The sequence below is a fragment of the Mobula hypostoma genome, chromosome 8 (assembly GCF_963921235.1).
Source record: "Mobula hypostoma chromosome 8, sMobHyp1.1, whole genome shotgun sequence".
Classification (NCBI taxonomy): domain Eukaryota; kingdom Metazoa; phylum Chordata; class Chondrichthyes; order Myliobatiformes; family Myliobatidae; genus Mobula; species Mobula hypostoma.
This window is the reverse complement of record NC_086104.1, coordinates 78,271,740-78,290,724: the sequence shown is the minus strand read 5'-3', so window position 1 is coordinate 78,290,724 and position 18,985 is coordinate 78,271,740. Positions and strand designations below refer to the sequence as shown.

The following is an 18,985-nucleotide window of genomic DNA, read 5'->3' as shown; positions in this document are numbered from 1 at the left end:
TTGCTGTGAAGTTTTAATCCCACTCCCTTAATGATTTTATTTCAATTGGATCCTAATCTGATAGGCAGGATGCTGGGTTCTAATCACCAGTTTAGGAGGTTAGTTTGAGGGAATAAGGTTCACAGCAGTGCTGGAAAACTTCCAACTATCAGTTCCCACCTCTCTTTTGCTGCCATTTTTTCTATGTACTTTACCAAGTGACTAGTGAAATCTGAGCACGTGAGGCTCAGGCTCCGAACTCTGTGCTTCCTTTCCCACTTTGTTCACACACAGTAGAGAGGGATAGTTCATTGTAAAGGTTAAATTTCAATAAATATATTGTTTCTCACTAAATCCAAACCCCCATGCTTCTGAGATAGCTTCCAGAACAGATTTTTTCATTTTAAATTTATATCTGTTTAATCTTTGGGCTGAGAGCCTCTCCATCTTTTTTTTGTCCTCTGAATCCAGTTTGATGGAGTTTCTCAGAGGAATGAATGAGTAAAATCCTTGCCTGATGTTTCCAATCAGAAATGTGATTGTTTATGATCTACATTTAAAAACACTTAATTAACAGTTTGGACTTTATATTTCGCCTGTTTACCAAAGTTTAGCTTTAAGGAGGAACATGTTTCCAATGTGGAAATATTATTAATTGCTTCCATCAGGAAAGAGGTACAGAAGCCTGAACGCATACTCTCAGTGATTCAGGAACAGCTTCTTCTCGACTGCCATCCGATTTCTAAATGGACATTAAACCCATGAATACTACGCTTGTACTTTGTTTAAAATTTCTGTTTTTGCAAGACTTTTCTTAATTATTTAATATACATATATATACTTACTGTAATTCAGTTTTTTTCCTTTATTTATCATGTATTGCATTGTACTGCTGCCACAAAGTTAACAAATTTCACAACATATGCTAGTAATATTAAACCTGATTGAGATTCTGATTATCTAGTGTGGAAATATTATTAACCAGTGTTCGTAATAGAAGGGACAGGCAGAAACACGTTTTTAAACAAAGTGACATTCTGGAGTGCTTTGTCTGAAAAGGTGATGGAATTGGATAAATATCTGTGGGGAAAGCAGAAGGTGATAGAACTGGATAAACATTTCTTGGGAAAAGAGGGGCAAGATGGTGCTGAGCTGAAGTACCTGTCAAGATGGCCTGGAGCTCTGGCCCTCTTTTGTCATCATCTGCAAGTCGGGAGTTGATACTAAAGATTGAAGCCCAAAGATTGATGGGAGTTTCAGATTGAGGTCCAAAGGTCAGAGTTCCAGATCTAAACCCAAAGGTCAGTCAGAGATCCAGATCAAAGCCTGAAGGACAATCGAAGTCCAAATTGAAGCCTGAAGGTTGCTCGGAATTCCAGAAGTCGAGGCCGGAAGGTCAAAGCCGCAGGTCTGTGAATTTCTGAGTACGCTGGAGGCTGAAGACCGAAGACGGCCTCTCCTGGGTTCAGAGGACCATGTATGTGTGTGGCTGGGTGGGTGATAGGGAAAGGAGAAATGGGGCTTGTTCACTATTGTTGTTTTGTGTATTCTGTGTTGTTCTACCGAGTATTATAATCATGCAATGTTGGTGCTGGAATGTGTGATGACACTTGCAGGCTGCCTCCCTGCACACCCTTGGGTGTGTTGGTTATTAACTCAAATGACACATTTCAGTTTATGTATCAACATACACTTGATCAATAAAGCTGGATCTGAGTCTGATTAATTTTATAGCTACACTCCAGTAGCTGAAGGGCTTCTTTTTTGGGAATAATTCTGTTACTCTGTGATTTCACATTGCTCTTTAATGGGTGTTCTTAGGCAAGCTGTTCAGTTTGTCCATTTGGAGCATCCTTACCTCAAGTTTAGAATTTGGATCAGCGCCCCTCTCTAGTATCTGTAGACACATTTCGGAGCATGCTGCAGCCTGTTCACATGCGAGCAAGAAGACTGGCTTCCCCTCCTTTGAACAGTTGTTAACATCAGCTCCATGTGCGAGGGCAATTTCCAAACAATGAAGATGACGGAGAGAAGAAGTGATGCAGTAATACAGAATACCTGAAAGAAACCGGTTAAAAGAAAGTTTGACACTGAAGAAAAGTCATGGGCGAGTCAAATCTATGGTTGTCAAAGATGCTTGGATACTTGTTTACTTTGGCTATGATGTTGGCCATGAACTTTTAGAGGATTATGTGCAATATCACAAAGAACTTGTTCTTTCTCTACTTGCTCCCTATCCACCATTAAACTGATCCAAGTGTATAAAACTACAGTTAATTTCAAACACAAAACAGACCTTGCAGTAAGTGAGTATGCTTTATCCGTCATCTGTACAATACTGGCCACTCTGCCAACTTGCAGATGAGCCTCTCAATAACCAGATTTGTATCTTTAGTAATAAGGAATTGTTCTCTCAGTGGTTTTGTCTGCGTCAAAGTTCAAAGTACAGTTATTATCAAAGTATGTATAAATTATACAACCTTGAGATTCATCTCCTTACAGGCAGCCACAAAACAAGAAACCCAAAAGAACCCTTTAAAAAACCTGACAAACACCCAGTGTGGAGGGGAAACCCGGAGCAGGCCCAGAGCCCCAGCCTCAGTTCAGCACATAGTGGCGTAAATGTCATGGAGTCTGGAGCAGGCCCAGAGCCCCAGCCTCAGTTCAGCACGTAGTGGAGTAAATGTCATGGAGCCCGGAGCAGGCCCAGAGCCCCAGCCTCAGTTCAGTTCAGCATGTAGTGGAGTAAATGTCATGGAGTCTGGAGCAGGCCCAGAGCCCCAGCCTCAGTTCAGCACATAGTGGCGTAAATGTCATGGAGTCTGGAGCAGGCCCAGAGCCCCAGCCTCAGTTCAGCACATAGTGGCGTAAATGACATGGAGTCTGGAGCAGGCCCAGAGCCCCAGCCTCAGTGCATCGAAGAGTGGAGTAAACGTTGTGGAGCAGTGAGCAGAACTGGCCCTCCCCTCCTCTCTGGTCCTGACAGCTGGCCTTTTCAATCCATCTGGTCTGGCGTTTAAATCGTCCAAACATCAGTCTTTTCTTTGCTCTAGGACTCGGGCCCTGTCACTTCAGCAGGGTTTCTAGGCCTGGATCGCGCTGTCATGTTCCAGCCCATACTCAACCTTCCCAAATCAGTCTGCTGCTTAGATCGATAAAACCTTGCTCCCAGCTTCTTCTGCTCTGACTTTTCTCTGCTTTAGACACGCCGACTCTCTCTCGTACCCGCACGCTTCCACCCCCAACTCAGCCTCACCTTTGCACGCCTCTTCATTGCTTGTGGTGATCATTTACCATCATTTTATTTTTCAGAAAAAAATGTTATTAATAAAGTATTTCTTGCTTTGGGAACCACCAGCAGATTGTTGCTTGCCTTCAGCAGTGCAATCTTAAACCAGAAGTGAAAAGAAGCGATATGCATAGTTTTGCCTAGAAATTCATGTTCAGTTTCAAGCATTTAATAGCAGAAACTGGGCATTGTTTTCATTAGCAGATTACAGAAGCGTGGAACAAGTGTCCACTGCTATGTATCGCACTTAATGCCATTGAATGGAGATGAATATCTATACCAACATCTTTCATCAACACACAAAAGATGAAACAAAGCAAGAAGCCTGATCCTCCATAGAGTTACTTCATACTGCAAAGTCGTTGTCTTAACAATTATAAGCAAGCAACAGAGGAAAAAAAATCATTCTTAATGACAAAATTGAGTTTTAACCATGATCACCAGTGGAGATTGAAAATGTCTGCCACAAAGGTACATAATGATAGTTTTTCAAAACTCTATTTACAAACCAGTTATTTATGTGATTATCATCAGAACAAGTTCAAACATGTTAATCTTTTGTTACAGTGAAAGTAAGTTGTAGAAATGGTAGGCACAACACAATCAAAAGATTATATTGCTCTCTGAATTGGAGCCAATAATGTTACAGCCAGAAAGCTGCTCTGGTGACACTTATAAAAATGTAACTGTTTCATGCATAGTTTTCAGATTACATCCAAATTTCTTTCCTCTACTTACGGTATGCAAATGCTGTTTAAATTGTGGAGCTGTTTCAAAACTGCTTTGCAACAGTGACTCAGAATGCTAATGTTTTGGAACTGTTCGGTTTGCGTTGCTGGTCAGATTATCAAGGTCATGCTGTTTCCTGAATAGTCTATGAGACAACTCTCTCAGTTTTGGCACACGTCTCCAGACGTTAGCAGGAAGAACTGTTCAGGGTCATCAGGTTATGGGGTGTGCCTTGGTGCTTGTTAGATTCAGAACTAAGGTTTATATCATAAGAACATGACATAGGAACATAAGTAATAGGGGCAGGAGTAGGCCATCTGGCCCATCAAGCCTGCTCTGCTATTCAATAAGACCATGGACTCATCTCCACCAACCTGCCTTTTCCCCATAACCCTTAATTCCTCTACTATGCAAAAATCTATCCAACCTTGTCTTAGATATATTTACTGAGCTAGCCTCCTCTGCTTCATTGGGCAGAGAAATCCACAGATTCACCGCTCTGTGGGAAAAGCACTTCCTCCTCATCTCCATCCTAAATCTACCCCCCCCCCCCAGAATCTTGAGGCAATGTCACATAGTTCCAGACTCATTCACCAGTGGAAACAGCTTTCCTACCTCTATTTTACATATCCCTTTTTCCTCTTATTCTTCTGAATTCCAGCGAGTACAGTCCCAGGCGACTCAATCTCTCCTCATAGTCTAACCCCCTCATCTCTGGAAGTAACCTGGTGAAACTCCTCTGCATCGCCTCCAAAGCCAGTATATCCTTCCTCAAGTGTGGAGACCAGAACTGCACACAGTACTCCAGGTGCGGTCTCATCAGTAACTTGTACAGTTGCAGCATTACCTCTCTGCTCTTAAATTCAATCCCTCTTGCAATAAATGCCAACATTCCATTTGCCTTCTTGATAGCCTGCTGCACCTGCAAACTCACCTTTTGTGATTCATGCACAAGCACTCTCAAGTCCCTCTGCACAGCCGCATGTTGCTATTTCATACCATTTAAATAATAATCTGATCTTCCATTTTTCCTTCTAAAGCGGATAATCTCATGTTTACCAACATTGTACTCCATCTGCCAGACCCTTGCCCATTCACTTAACCTACCTGTATCTCTTTGCAGATTCTATACATCTTCTAAACAATTTGTTTTTGCACTCAATTTAGTGTCATCAGCAAACTTAGATACACTACACTTGGTCCCCTCTTCCAGATCATTAATGTATATCATGAACAGTTGCAGGCCCAGCACCAAACCCAGTGGTACATCACTCACCACTGATTACCAACCAGAGTAACACCCATGTATCCCAACTTACTGCTTTCTATTGGTTAACCAATCCTCTATCCATGCTAATACATCACCCCCAGCTCTATGCATCCTTATCTTATGGATAAGTCTTTTATGCAGCACCTTATCGAACGTCGTCTGGAAATTCATCTGCTCCCCTCTATCCACTGAACTCGTTACATCCTCAAAGAACCCCAGTAAGTTTGTCAAACAGGACCTGCCTTTGCTGAATCCATGCTGTGTCTGCCTGATGGATCCGTTTCTTTCCAGAAGCCTTGCTATTTCTTCTTTAATGATAGCTTCAAGCATTTTCCCGACTTATCGTAACTGGCCTATAGTTACCTGTATTTTGCCTACATCCATTTTTGCACAGTGGCATGACATTTGCTATCTTCCAATCCACTGGGACCTGCCCAGAGTCCAAAGAATTTTAGCAAATTAACACCAAATCCTCTACTATAACTTATGCCATTTCTTTCAGTACCCTGGGATGCATTCCATCAGGACCAGGGAACTTAATCTATCTTCAGCACCATAAGTTTGCTCAACACTACCTCTTTACTGATAGCTGTTGTATTGAGGTCCTCACCTCCCACCGCATCCATAACATCTCTTTTTGGCATGTTAGATGTATCCTCCACCATTAAGTCCAACACTAAATAGTCATTCAAAGCCTTGGCCATTTCCTCATTGTCCACTATCAATTCCCCCTTTTCATCCTCCAAGGGATCTACATTCTCTTTAGCCACCCTTTTCCACTTTATATAATTATAAAAACTTTTACTATCCATTTTTATATTTTTTGCTAGTTTATTTTCATAATCCATCTTCCCTTTCTTTATTGCTATCTTAGCTTTTTAAAGTTGCTTTTTAAAGTTTTCCTAAACTTCCAGTTTCCCACTACTTGGTGACTTTGCACACAAGAGCTTTTAGTTTGATGCCTTCTTTTATTTTCTTAGTTACCTCCAAGGCTGGCTCTCCCCACCCTTACTGTCCTTGCTTTTAACTGAAATATACTTTTGCAGCACACCGTGAAATATCTCTTTCACTGTTCCTCAGCTGTCTCACTGTATAGCCTGTGTTCCCAGTTTACACTAGCCAAATTCTCCCTCATCCCATCATAGTCGCCATTGTTTAGGCATAATACACTGGTCTTAGATTGAGCGATTGCACCCTCCATTTGTATGAGAAACTCAATCATACTGTGATCATTCTTTTCAAGAGGATGCCCTATACGATCACTAATTTTACCTGTCTCATTGCACAGGACCAGATCTAAGACAGCATGTTCTCTTGTAGGTTCAGTAACATGCTGTTCAAGAAATCCATCAGTTGCTCTGCCCCTTTTTATTTTAATGTGGGTTTCGGTAGTGGTTTAGGGCATGTCTGCAGGTTGGTTGTTCACATTAAAGACCCAAGTCCTGAAGAAAGGTCTCAGCCTGAAATGTGGACTGTTTATTCCTCACAATAGATGTCGCCTGTTGAGTTCCTCCAGCATTTTGTGTGTGTTACTGTGGATTTCCAGCATCTGCAGATTCTCTTCTGATTAACATTCAGCATCAAATCTCTCCTTCACTACTGTTGTATGGAACCAACTAAGCACTGAGTCACTAGTTTTAAGAAATATTGCTCCAATTTTGCCTAGGGAACATGTACTGCACATGGTTGGGTTAAAATCGCAATTCTTGGCTTCAATAACATTTGAATAATCTTCAAATAAAACTGGGAATTGTAGAAATGTGACGCTGCTGGAGCAAGAGCTAATATGCATCAGAGAGTGAGGGTGATAGATGGTGGGTCTGGTGCAGGTTAGGATACTGCCAGAAGGATTATGTATCTAGAGTTAATGGAGGAACTGTAGAGTTGTCTGTTCATTAATGTCTGATTGTCAACGGCCATAAACCTGGCAGCAATCTACAACCAGGCCCTGGTGCTTCTCCAATTGTACTAGCACTCAGGTAGCAGAAAATGGGGCAGAACAGAATTTTGGCCTGTTTAGAGATGAAGGATTTTCTCTGCGAAATGGTACTTCTGAATGGAATTAAATTGACAAAGGTGGACAAGATCTTAAGCAGCATTGATCCAGTGGACAGCCAACAACTTTTTTCCAAGGGCAGAAATGGCTAATACAAGGAGCCATAATTTTAAGGTGATTGGAGGAAAGTATAGGGGGGATGTCAGAGGTAAGTTCCTTACACAGAGAGTGGTGGGTGCACGGAATACCATGCTGGGGGTGGTGCTTTTGTTAGACATTTTAGGGGCTTTTAAGAAACTCTTAGGCATGAACATGGATGATAGAAAAGTAGGGGGCTATGTAGGGTTAGACTGATCTTAGAGTAGGTTAAAAGGCCCCCACAATGTCATGTGCTGAAGGACCTGTAGTGTGCTGTGTTGTTCTATGCTCTATGTTCCATAGAGACAATGTACACTGGTTGTGTTAGCAGCAATGGGTATCTAGAAGGAGCATAATGGCTGGAGTCGCACTATCAACTGCTTTACAATTTCATAAAATTTTTGCAGTTTTATGATTTTTCTCCAAATAGTTGACAATCATCCTATGTAGAGGCAGAATGACAGGAGACTTTATGTGAAGATAGTAGGCACTTGTTTATTTTATAGAGTCACTACTCAACACAAATGACTAACCAAAAAAAAACTGCTTACAACTATTACTGTGTAGGATTTCTGTGGGATTCTCCTGATCTCTATCAAATTTAGCCACTCACATTTCATTACAAGGACTTCAATCAAATGAAAAGCAGGACCTCCACAAGTGTGTAGGTTTTGTTTTGCAATATAAAATAAAATTAATAGAATGATTCAAGTGCCCACAAAGTGGTATGCATTGCTTTGGTCAGCTCTTATCATAAGCATTGCTCTATATAAAAATAGTAAATGGAGGGATGCCTCAGAATAATAGAGGGTAGAAAGCAGAAAAGTTAAGATAGTACAGTGATTCGGCTACGAGAGATGCTGCCTCACGTCTCCAATGATCTAGTTAACCCTAACCTCAATGTCATCTGTGTGGTGTTTGCACCATGACCGCATTGGTTTCGCCCAGGTGATCCTACATCCCACAGATTTGAGTACTGGTAGGATAATTGGCAAGAAAAATTTGCCCCAGGGTATAGGTGGGTGGTAGAATCTGGATGGAACTCATGGGAATGCAGGAAGAATAAATGGAATTATTGTAAGATCAGTATAAAGATGTGTTTGATGGTTGGCAATGATTCATTTGGCTGATGGACCTATTCCTGCACTGAATGATTTTACGACTAGCATCATTCTAGGAGGTCACTGCCATTTCTATCAGTCATGAAATGACAGTGTATAAGCAAGGGGAGACAGTCACTGGTGACTGCACCTCAAGATGCCAAGGCCCTGAGAAATATAATTTTCCCTCAAAACTAGTTGGATTCAACTAATGATAATTTATCCTATTGCAGATATCCCACCCTGCAAAAACTCATTTCAGGGAGGTAGCACCCTCGCCCCCGCAACCCCATATCTCCCCCCCCACCGCCCCGTCGACCTCCAAGGGTGTATGTAATACTTTGTTTAGTGATTTTGTCTAATCTGTAAACCAAGTTGGGTATATGCAGCAAATGTGACATTAAAATATGTACTTATATTATATTACCATGTTTATTCTATTACAACTTTAAGCAAGTCTACAGGGAGTTTGGCCTCATCACGTAGGACATCAATAGTGTAGCTCCTTGGCAGCCAGCCAGCTAGTTTAAATCAAGGGTCCCCAACCTTTTTTTGCACCACGGACTGGTTTAATATTGACAATATTCTTGCGGACTGGCTGACCCGGGGGGGGGGGGGGTGTAAAACGCAACCGGAATATAGATATAGGTGATACGTCAACTATAAGTCACTTGAAAGTGGCTAATACACTCAATTTTGTTTCTAAAGGGGTTTATCTAACGAATTTAATATTAAACACACAGTGCATATTTTCCTCGCATGAATGTAGTGATAAGTCAATTATAACAGTGGTCCCAAACCTCCGGGCCGCGAAGAATGCAAGTGGTACAGCGGTAGCCAGAACGCACCCAGTACATCTTTAAGAAAAAAGCCGAAATAAACAAGCTAATTGATTAGGTGCCGCCCGGCACGTAAATGTCGGCCCAGATCAGAGACGACGCTTGTTTATTAGCTTGTTTATTTTGACTTTTTTCTTAAAGATGTGGTGGGTACATTCCGGCCACCGCTGTATTCTTTGTAGCCCGGAGGTTGGGGACCACCATAAGTCACTTACAAGTCAATAGCATCATAACATTTTAGTAACTTTTGATATTAAACACATAGCGCATATTTTCCTCGTATGAACATGTAAAATCATTGCAACACACCAATATCGCTGTATCAGTGGGAGCCCTGGGCTCATTTCCCTGCAACAAGACGGTCCCATCGAGGGGTGATGGGAGACAGCGATACTCGAAGGGGGTTCCTTATGTCCAGTCTATTCTGCAATTTAGTTTTTGTTGCATTCATTGTAGAAAACTCCACTTCGCAGAAATATGTTGGAAGTGGAAGCAACGTTTTCAGTGATTTCGTGGCTATCTCAGGATATTCAGCCTTGACTTTGATTCAAAATGCTGGCAGAGATGTTATGTCAAACATAATTTTCAGCCCACCATCATTTGCAAGCCCACCATCTTCTTCCTGCACTGACATGGCTGATTCACCGGGGACATTCACAAATGGGTCACGGACCCATTCCTTTGCACGTCTTGAGTCACTGATGACCTTGCATGCGTTAAAATTCAACAGTGCGTGACAGGGAATGAGGAAAGGTGCAACTGACTCATATCGTTTCATATCGCCAAATCATATCGTTTCCTCACGGCCCGGTGGTTGGGGACCACTCTTAGCTCGAAGAGAGACCAATCAGGATGCTCACTCTCCCTCTCCAAAAAATCTATTTCCGGGATATTGTATATAATTTCCGGGCGTCAGGGAGCCACTATCGATATGCGGTAGGCTCCCGAAACTTCCAGGAGAGGTGGGATGTCTGCTATTGGTTTCTTATGCATACAAATACAGATTGCATTGAAAAAGTTCATGATGATCTCTCGGGGTATTTCACTAAAGTTACTTTGTAGATTCAAGTTGCTGTTGTCATTGCCACCATTCAGCTTTAATTAATAATTCACAATTCACTATTTTCAGCCATCCTCAAATAATGATTGAATGGTTCATCACTTCTTGTACCTTTGCTTATTGAGAGTGTTCTCCTTATGAAACCTTACACTAAGGATTAGAAGAGCACAATGTATGAAAGGGCATAGAGAAACAGTCATGACATGAAAGAGACCCTTTTCTATAAAAATACTGATGTTTGTTGCAACCATGTTAACTGGTAGAAACATGGGCCAAAAGAGCTCTCCTCATAAGGAGATGCCGACAAAGTTGTTGACAGACCTGGATTCTGTCAACAGAATGTATGATTATAATTCCATAGCAGTCTCCCTTAAGAAGCATAGGTTGTAAAGAATGTTTCCTTCAGAGGTGTCCAAATATCACCTAGGTCTGAGATTTTTGTTTCTGGTACAAGACTGGGTAGGTTTCATCAACCCGAGATGCAGTTAAACCTGTTTTCCCTCTTTCTGCAAGTAAATCATCTTCCTTCTCCAAAAGCAGCACATTTATTACAAGAACTAGAGTAATTCCTGTGTTTAAGTCTGGAGTCATTGCCAATGTAAAATGAGAAGGAACATACACTTACAGACATAGTACGTTCAGTAATGAGCAAAATTTACTCCACAGCCCATTCAACAAAATTTACTCCACAGCCCATTCAACAGTCAAGCACCCTAGGGTTCATTTAGGAAAACAGTACACAGCAAATAAATATGCAAAGCAACATTGTGTCATTGTGAATTATTCAGTCTGATGGCCAGATGGAAGAAGCTGTCCTGGAACCTGTTGGTCCTGACTTTAGTGCTTGGTACTGTTGGTAGCAGCTGGAACAGTTTGTGGCTGGGGTGAGTCGGGTCCCCATGATTCTTTGGGCCGTTTTTATGCACTTGTCGCTGTAAATGTCCTAAGGAGGTGCACATCCACAGAGATATAATCGAAACAAGCCTGTGCTTGAAATGAAAAAGCGCCAGCACCAGCTGCAAGGTTAATGTGAAATATTTGGGGTAAAAATATTCACAAGAAGAAAATGTCCAACATTGTCAGTCACAGTTTTAAATCCTGAACCTCACGGGGCCAGGCTGAGGGAGACAAGCTGCACTTGCTTTAACCAAAAGAATTCAACATAGGACTCACAAGGAGACACCTCTCTTTCCCTTATTAGGGAGAGAGGGAGCCTGTGGTATGTCAAATACCGAGTGAACAAGTAGGCTTTAGGGTACTGCAAGTCTGTGTCTTCACTGATGCTTTGCTGCATGCTTGAGTGCTCGGTGGGGTGACACCGATGCTTTTTTTTTTGCTGGTGGGGGAGGGGGATGTTGCTTTACAGCTGCTTATGCATGGGGGGGAGCTGGGGGGCTTTTGGGGTTCTAACATTTAACTGCCATTCACTCTTTGGAGCACTCCTCTGTTTTTGTGGATGGCTGCAAAGAAAAAGAATTTCAGGATGTATATTTTTCACATTCCTCTGACAATAAATATACCTTTGAAACCTTTGAAGTATTAAGTTCAGTTGCAATGAAGCTTTACCACGTGAAGGGTAAAACTGTACGAAAATTTCAAAAACAGTGATACCATGTACATGAATTGGTCACAGTACGTTAATGACCCAAAAACAAGAGGGGTGGGGAAGGGGGGATATCTGTCAAAAGACTACAATGAAATCACATTGCAAACACAAATAAATGTTTTTGTTTAATTGAAGCACGTTTTATTTTTGTACCAGGCTATTTTTGGTTGTGGTGTCAAAATGCAATGGTATCGGTAAAGAATTAATTTAAGACAAGTTTTTTTTTACTTCTCACCGGTCCACTATATAGTTAGGAAAATAGTAAATGCAGGCAATTGGTGAACCATCCACAAACCTCCAGAAAACAAAGAGCTGCTCGAACAAGTACCGACTGTGCTAAAAACTCCATCTCTTGTTCTTTTAAGAACAGCACATGTCAATATATTTTCAGTACTAGTGTTCAGTATCAGCCTGTGCCTTTTTTTAGTTGTTCATGACTGTATCTGACAATAGCCTGTGTGTCAGTGTCTGTGTTTCAAAGCCTCTGTCTGAATGGCTGTTTTTTTTAAAATAACAATATAACAATGCAAGGGGGGGGGAGGGGAGGACACATGTGCACAAGAGAATTTGTCAGCCTCAGTGTGAGCCCACCTACCTCTATATAAATATCAGAGAAAAAAAACTTCAAATGTTGGTAACAATAACATGTGACAGGGTCCTGAATTACCCCTATGAACTGTGCTTTTGGAAAGAGAGAGAGGTGTCCAACACAGTCACCTTGTTAAAAGACAGAGAAAGAGAGAGAGAGAGAGATGAAGACTGCTCACAGTTTGTTTATACTTTTTGCAAGGACACTGGCAGCTTCCAAGTTCTTACAGAGAAAGAGGGGAGGAGTTGTTTGATGGAAAGCTAGTATTCAGCACAGCGAGATAAATAGAAGGTCAGCTGTTAGACCTACAGACACATGGTTTTGGACGCTGAATGAGCTTTATGGTGCCCACAGAAAAGGTGGGTTTTGGAGGATCGATCAGGCGGACCGATCAGTGGCTCTCACAGTGTGAAAAGGGTGTGACCGGTGGGGAGTTATTCGTGTGTTCAACTCTCACCTGGGTTTATAATTCCACCACAGAAGAACGGTCCCTTTTGTTGTGGTCACAGTCAGTGACTTCTAAAGGATTTCGATGGCGTCAGCTCACCTGAAGACTCAAATCTCTCCCTCTCTCTCTCTCTCTCCCCATTACTACTCAACTTAATACCATGAACTGAACTTCACTCATCATCATAAGACTATCTATTTACCCCTAGACTTGAAGCTTGGTTTTCATATTGCTCCACACACACTCACACACACATGTATGTATATAAAATCATTGCTAACCTGTTTGATATATCTGCATTTATATTACTGTATTGCATAGTTACTAATAAATACCATTAGTTGATAGCAATACTGGACTCCAAAGTGTTTTCCATTTCTGCTGGTTCTTTAACCCTTCACAGGGTATGTGACAAACAGGAAATCAAAAAGTGCTAGAAAAGCTCGGGTGGTCAGTGGCATCAGTGCTTCAGGTCACCAGCTCTTCATTCACAATCTATTTATGTGAATCTATGTAACATTGAAGACATTCCTGAACCTATCTGGACCTTGGGACTTTAACCATATATGCTAATTCTGTTTGTCTTCCCACAGATGCTGCCTGACATGCGAAGTGTTTCCAGAACTTTAGATTTCCAGCATTGGCATATATATTTTAAAAATTTCCATTTACAGTGAACACAGCTGTTTGCTTTCTTCTGTCAAACATACCAGTTGTATTTTTTATTCCCATTACACTGCCAATTCAAACAGCTGAGACTAGACCTATTACTGTCCTTATTTATTCTAAATATGTAGAGCAATGGGAATGGCAGTTGGGGCAGTGGAGTGCTCCTGTGCAGCATGTGGAAAATCAGAGAGACCTCCATGTCCTTATTGACTACACCAACGCATCGGCTGCAGCCTCATACATATTGTATGAGGGAACCACAGCTGATTAACTATGGATCATTTGGGAGGCTGAGGGGCTGATAACACAGGAATTACATGGAAGCCATCACATCTTGGTTGCAGGATGCAGGTAGCTGGGTGACTGTCAAGAGAGGGAAAGGGATTTGGCAGCCTGTGCTGTTTATGCCCATGGCTGTTCGCCTCAATAACAAGTATACTGCTTTGGATACTATCGTGGGGGTGGGGGTGGGGGGGGGGAAATGACCTCCCAATTGAAAACTGTCGCAGCCGGGTCTCTGGTTCAGATGGGAAGGGGGAAGAAGGGGGGAGTAATAGGGGATCTATTGGTTAGAGGAACAGACAGGAGATTCTGTGGAGATTCCCAAAAGGTATGTTGCCTCTCAGGTGCCAGGTTCAGAGAAGTCTCAAACTGAGACCACGACATTGTTAAAGGGGAAACTGAACAGCCAGAATGTGTTGGTACCAATGTATTGTGGTACACATCGGTACCAACGACATTGATAGGAAAAAGATGTGTCCTGAAAAGTCAATACAGGGAGTTAGGAAAGAAGATAAAAAGCAGTGTTTCAAGGGTATTCTGAATTGTTTCTGAATTGCTGCCTGTCTCATGTGCCACCGAGAGTAAGAATAGGAAAATATAGGGAGATGAATGTGTGACTGAAGATTTGGTGCAGGGGGTATGGTTTCAGATTTGTTGGCCATTGGAATTTCTTCTAGAGAATGTATGACCTCTAGAAAAGGGACAGGTTACATATGAACTTCAGGAGGACCAGCAGATAGCAAGCTGTTGAGGAGGATTTAAACTAGGTTGGCAGGGAGATGGGAACCAAGTGTAATGTCAGATGATGGGGCAATTGGTGTAAAAGTAGATGCAATGGCCAGAGAGCCTGTGAGGAAGGTCAGGCATTAGATAGAGTATATATACAGTCAGTGGATGGGTTGAAATGTGTTTACTTTTTAATGTGAGAAGTATTAAGAATAAGTGTGATGAACTTAGAACACAGATTGGTGCGTTACGATGTTGTGGGCGTTACAGGCACTTAGCTGTCACATGGGCTGCTTGATGTGCTGGTGTTTAAAAGGGATATGGAGGGATGTCAAAGAGTGGTAAGAAGTGCCATTGCTAATCAGGGATAGTATCGCAGGTGCAGAAAGGGAGGACATTGTGGAGGGACATCAGAGACATTCAAGAGACTCCTAGATAAGCATATAGGAGTTAGAAAAATGGAGTGAGTGAGTGAGATTGATTGTAGAGTAGGTTTATAGAAGCTGGTCCATACTGTGCTATACTGTTCTATGTTCCATGAAAGGAAACTCCAAGATTCCTTCAATTATTTCTGCCTTTGTTACCTGTACAAAATTTATCACCAAAAGGATCTTGGAAATAAAATACAAAAATTAATATGGGGGAAAATATGATAAAATGGACAGAAAGGTCACAAAAGCCGTTCAATATAGAGAACTATAATTTTAGGACAAATAGTGATCGCAATGTGCTTCATTAAGATTGCTGACAAGAAAAGGGAATTTTTCTTTAACAATAAGAATAGGCCAAATTGAGGTGGTGTGGCCTGAAACAACACCAAAGGGAAACACTGGCTCCCTGCCACTTGGAAGGTCAGCATATCCTGGGCTTACACGCCTCTGCAGTAAGTCCGGAACAAACTAAGCAACGGATGTCAAAGCATCTGTCACTGCACTCCATCATCAAGGAGACCATGGATGGAACCCAGTCATGCTGGGATTCATTTGAATGCGAGTTCACAACTCAGAAATTAGGAAGAGAATGTCAAGTTCTGTTACTCTTTTTTTTAAACAAGCACTTCACTTTAATTTAATGTTTTTTTAAAAACCACTGCTGTTATTACTTTAAAAAATTTATTTTTGTTTCTTAAGACTGCAAAGGAGTGTCAGACTCCAAATTCCTGTGATATACCAACTGAGGCCTTCACAATATTGACACATTGCCATACATCAGCACACAATTACGAGATTGCAGGGATGGTCTCTACATACCAAGCTAAATGGAGAATAATTCAAACAGTTCTTCGTTGAGCAAAACAAAACATTCAAATAAAAAAGATCTTTGAAGATGGGATTACACATCAAAGAGCTATTAAATGGCAAATTGTTCTCCAAATTGAAACTGTGAATATACTCTGAAAAGGAAGTGATTTGAAATAGCAGGTTATATATGGCTTAGGCCCGAATTCATTTTCTTGTTCTCCATTTATAATGGAGAGCCAGTTAGGGTAGAGCACAGACTCACTAGAAATATTACAGAAATGAAGCATTATTCCTGTGAATAGTGGCATTCAAAATTCTAAATTCACAGCAATTAATCATTAGATTATTGTTTTATTTGACATCAAATTAGTAACAAATGATTGTAGGCTGTAGATTGATTTTACAACAGCACAATAAATTACAATACTATTTCTGGAAAAGTAACAGCTGCAGTGATAGAAAGTCCAAGTTCACTGATCATAAACCATATGGCACAATCCAATTTCATTGCATCAATAAAAAAATACATTCATACTGAGAATAAAAGGAGTGTCGTGCTGTGTGACAAACTGAATTAACACTGTATGCAACCTGTACTTATAGCGCTCATATACTGTACCAAGAGGTCCCAAAGCATGCTGTCAAACAAAATTTGAGACTAAATGATCAGAGAATATTAGGGCAGCCAACCAAAGGCTTGGTTGACGAAGTAGGCTTTAAAGATACACAAGAGTGACTGCTGATGCTAAAATGTGGATCAACACACAAAACACTGGAGGAACTTAATGGTTCAGGCAGCGCTTATGGAAGAAAATGCACAGTCACTCAGCTGAAATGCTGACTTACAAAAGAGCTCCCAAAATATTATTAAATGTAAAAGTCGTATACATGTAAATTTCCTACAAATGTCAAAACTAGTTTCCGCTCTGAAAAGTAATTGTTCTTTATATGCTTTTGAAGCCATTTATTATTACACTATGAAGACATGGTTGCCAGTATTGAATGATTTCTGTGTACTTTCCAACTTATGGGCAAAATTGATTTATGAGCATCTGTAAAAACAGAACCTGTTTGTTATTTGGGAACAGTTCATGAATTGTTCCTTAAATCAGGGCACTAAAACTGTATTCAGTTCTACAAGTGTGGTCTCACCAATGCTCTGTGGTAGGAAGACTTCATTATGTTTATACTTTCATATTAAGGTATATTTTAATACTTTATATTAATCCTTAAGCTCTTAATACTTCATATTAAGCTCCTTAATAATTAACATTTATACTTTATATTACTTTATCTCCTTTATATTAAGGACAAGCATTCCAAACTTGTATTAATTGCTGCACCTGACAGCTTACTTTCTATTTCGTGATTGTTTGCAAAACATTGTATAATTTTTCATGAAGGAAAAAAAAATGCAGATGCTGTAAATCTGAAATAAAAACCAGGAGTACTAGAGATACTCAGCAGATTAGGCCAGGTCTGCACAGAAAAAAAGAGAGCTCGCATGTCAGGTGGATGACCTTTCATCACTCTGATCTATTAACTTTATTTATTTTTGCTGCCTGATCAGCTGAGTATTTCCAGTAAATTCTGTTTTTAATTCTTAAATCTACATAGTCATCCATCTGGGAAGCCCCAAAACCTCTGAAGAACCATATTCTATTTACACCAAAGCAACTGTTGCAAATAAAAGCATTATAACGTTAATTTCTTTCGGAATTGGTGGTATACCCTTCAAGATAATCAAAGAGAGGAACACTGTTGTTCAGCTGCCCAGTGAATATAAAAATGCCTAGTAGAAGCAAGCTTGAAGAAAGACTGAGAAATATAACGTGATCATTTGAAGTAGCGAGTGAGAGAGAGACGTCATTGCAAGGTGGGAGCCATGTGAAAAGAACAAGTCTCAACAGGAGTGAGTTTTATTTGAGCCAATAAAAAGAAGGGAGGTGTAAGCAGAGCAGCTATTGTTGGAGCGGCCATTGAGTGAGTGGGCTGGTGTTAGAGTGGTTTGGCTTTGGCTCAGCAGGCTTCCGCGAGAAAAGGCCTGGGTAAGCTCATGCGGAGGTTCTAAGTTTTCAATAAGGTTTCTTTTCTCTTTCTGCTCTATTAGTACATAGCTAGGGTGCTGAGAGTGGGTCTAGAGTTAGTCGTATATTATTTGTGTGAGATGTCTAAACTTGGGGAGACCTCCAGTGTCTCTGATAACTACATCTGTATGAACTGCATCAAGTTGCAGCTTCCTTGAGACGGTGTTACAGAACTGGAGATGAAGATCGATGACCTTCAGCTCATATGGAAGAATAAGGATATGATAGATAGGAACTACAGGAAGGTAGTCACCCCTGAACTGCAGGAGGCAGGTTGATGGGTGACTCTCAGGAGAGAGAAAGGGAATAGGCAGCCAGTGGAGAATACCCCTGTGACAGTTCCTCTCAATAATAAGTGTACTGCATTGAATATACTTTGGGGTGGGGGGGGGTGGAATGACCTACCAGGAAGAAGCTGAAGAGGCAGTTGGTATATATGTAAATGCAGTGTGTAGTGAAACTGTGAGGAAGGACAAGCAGACAACAGGTCAAAATTGCAGTCAGTGGTATGAGCTGAAGCCTAACATGGGGCAAAATAGAAAAGAGTGATGAATACAGACCTGAAGATGTTATATTTGAATGTATGCAGTATACAGAACAAGGTAGTTGATCTTGCAACACACTTAGAATTTGACAGGAACGGCACTGTGGACACCATGGCTGAGAGAAGATCATAGTTAGGTGCATAACATCCAAGGATACACCTTGTATGAAAAGGACAAACAGGTAGGCAAAGTGGGTGATGTGGCTCTGTTGGTAAAAACTGAAATCAAATCCTTCAAAAGAGTTGACATAGGATTAGAAGATGCAGAATCCCTGTGGGTGGAGTTAAGAAACTGCAAGGGTAAAAAGACCCAGTAGGGAGTTATGCACAGGCTTGCAAACAATAGCCAGGATGAGTCTACCAAATTACAAAGAGATTAAAACAGACATGAGA

General features: G+C 41.1%; 1 protein-coding gene across 1 annotated transcript in view; it reads right to left on the bottom strand.

Moving 5' to 3' along the window:
- ankef1a (ankyrin repeat and EF-hand domain containing 1a) overlaps positions 1-18,985 on the bottom strand; it is a 51,083-nt gene that overhangs the window by 24,541 nt on the left and 7,557 nt on the right. The window contains exon 3 of the mRNA XM_063055097.1: positions 1,838-2,037. Within this exon, the coding sequence (XP_062911167.1) occupies positions 1,838-2,037 (200 nt within the window). The remainder of the gene's footprint in view (positions 1-1,837; positions 2,038-18,985) is intronic.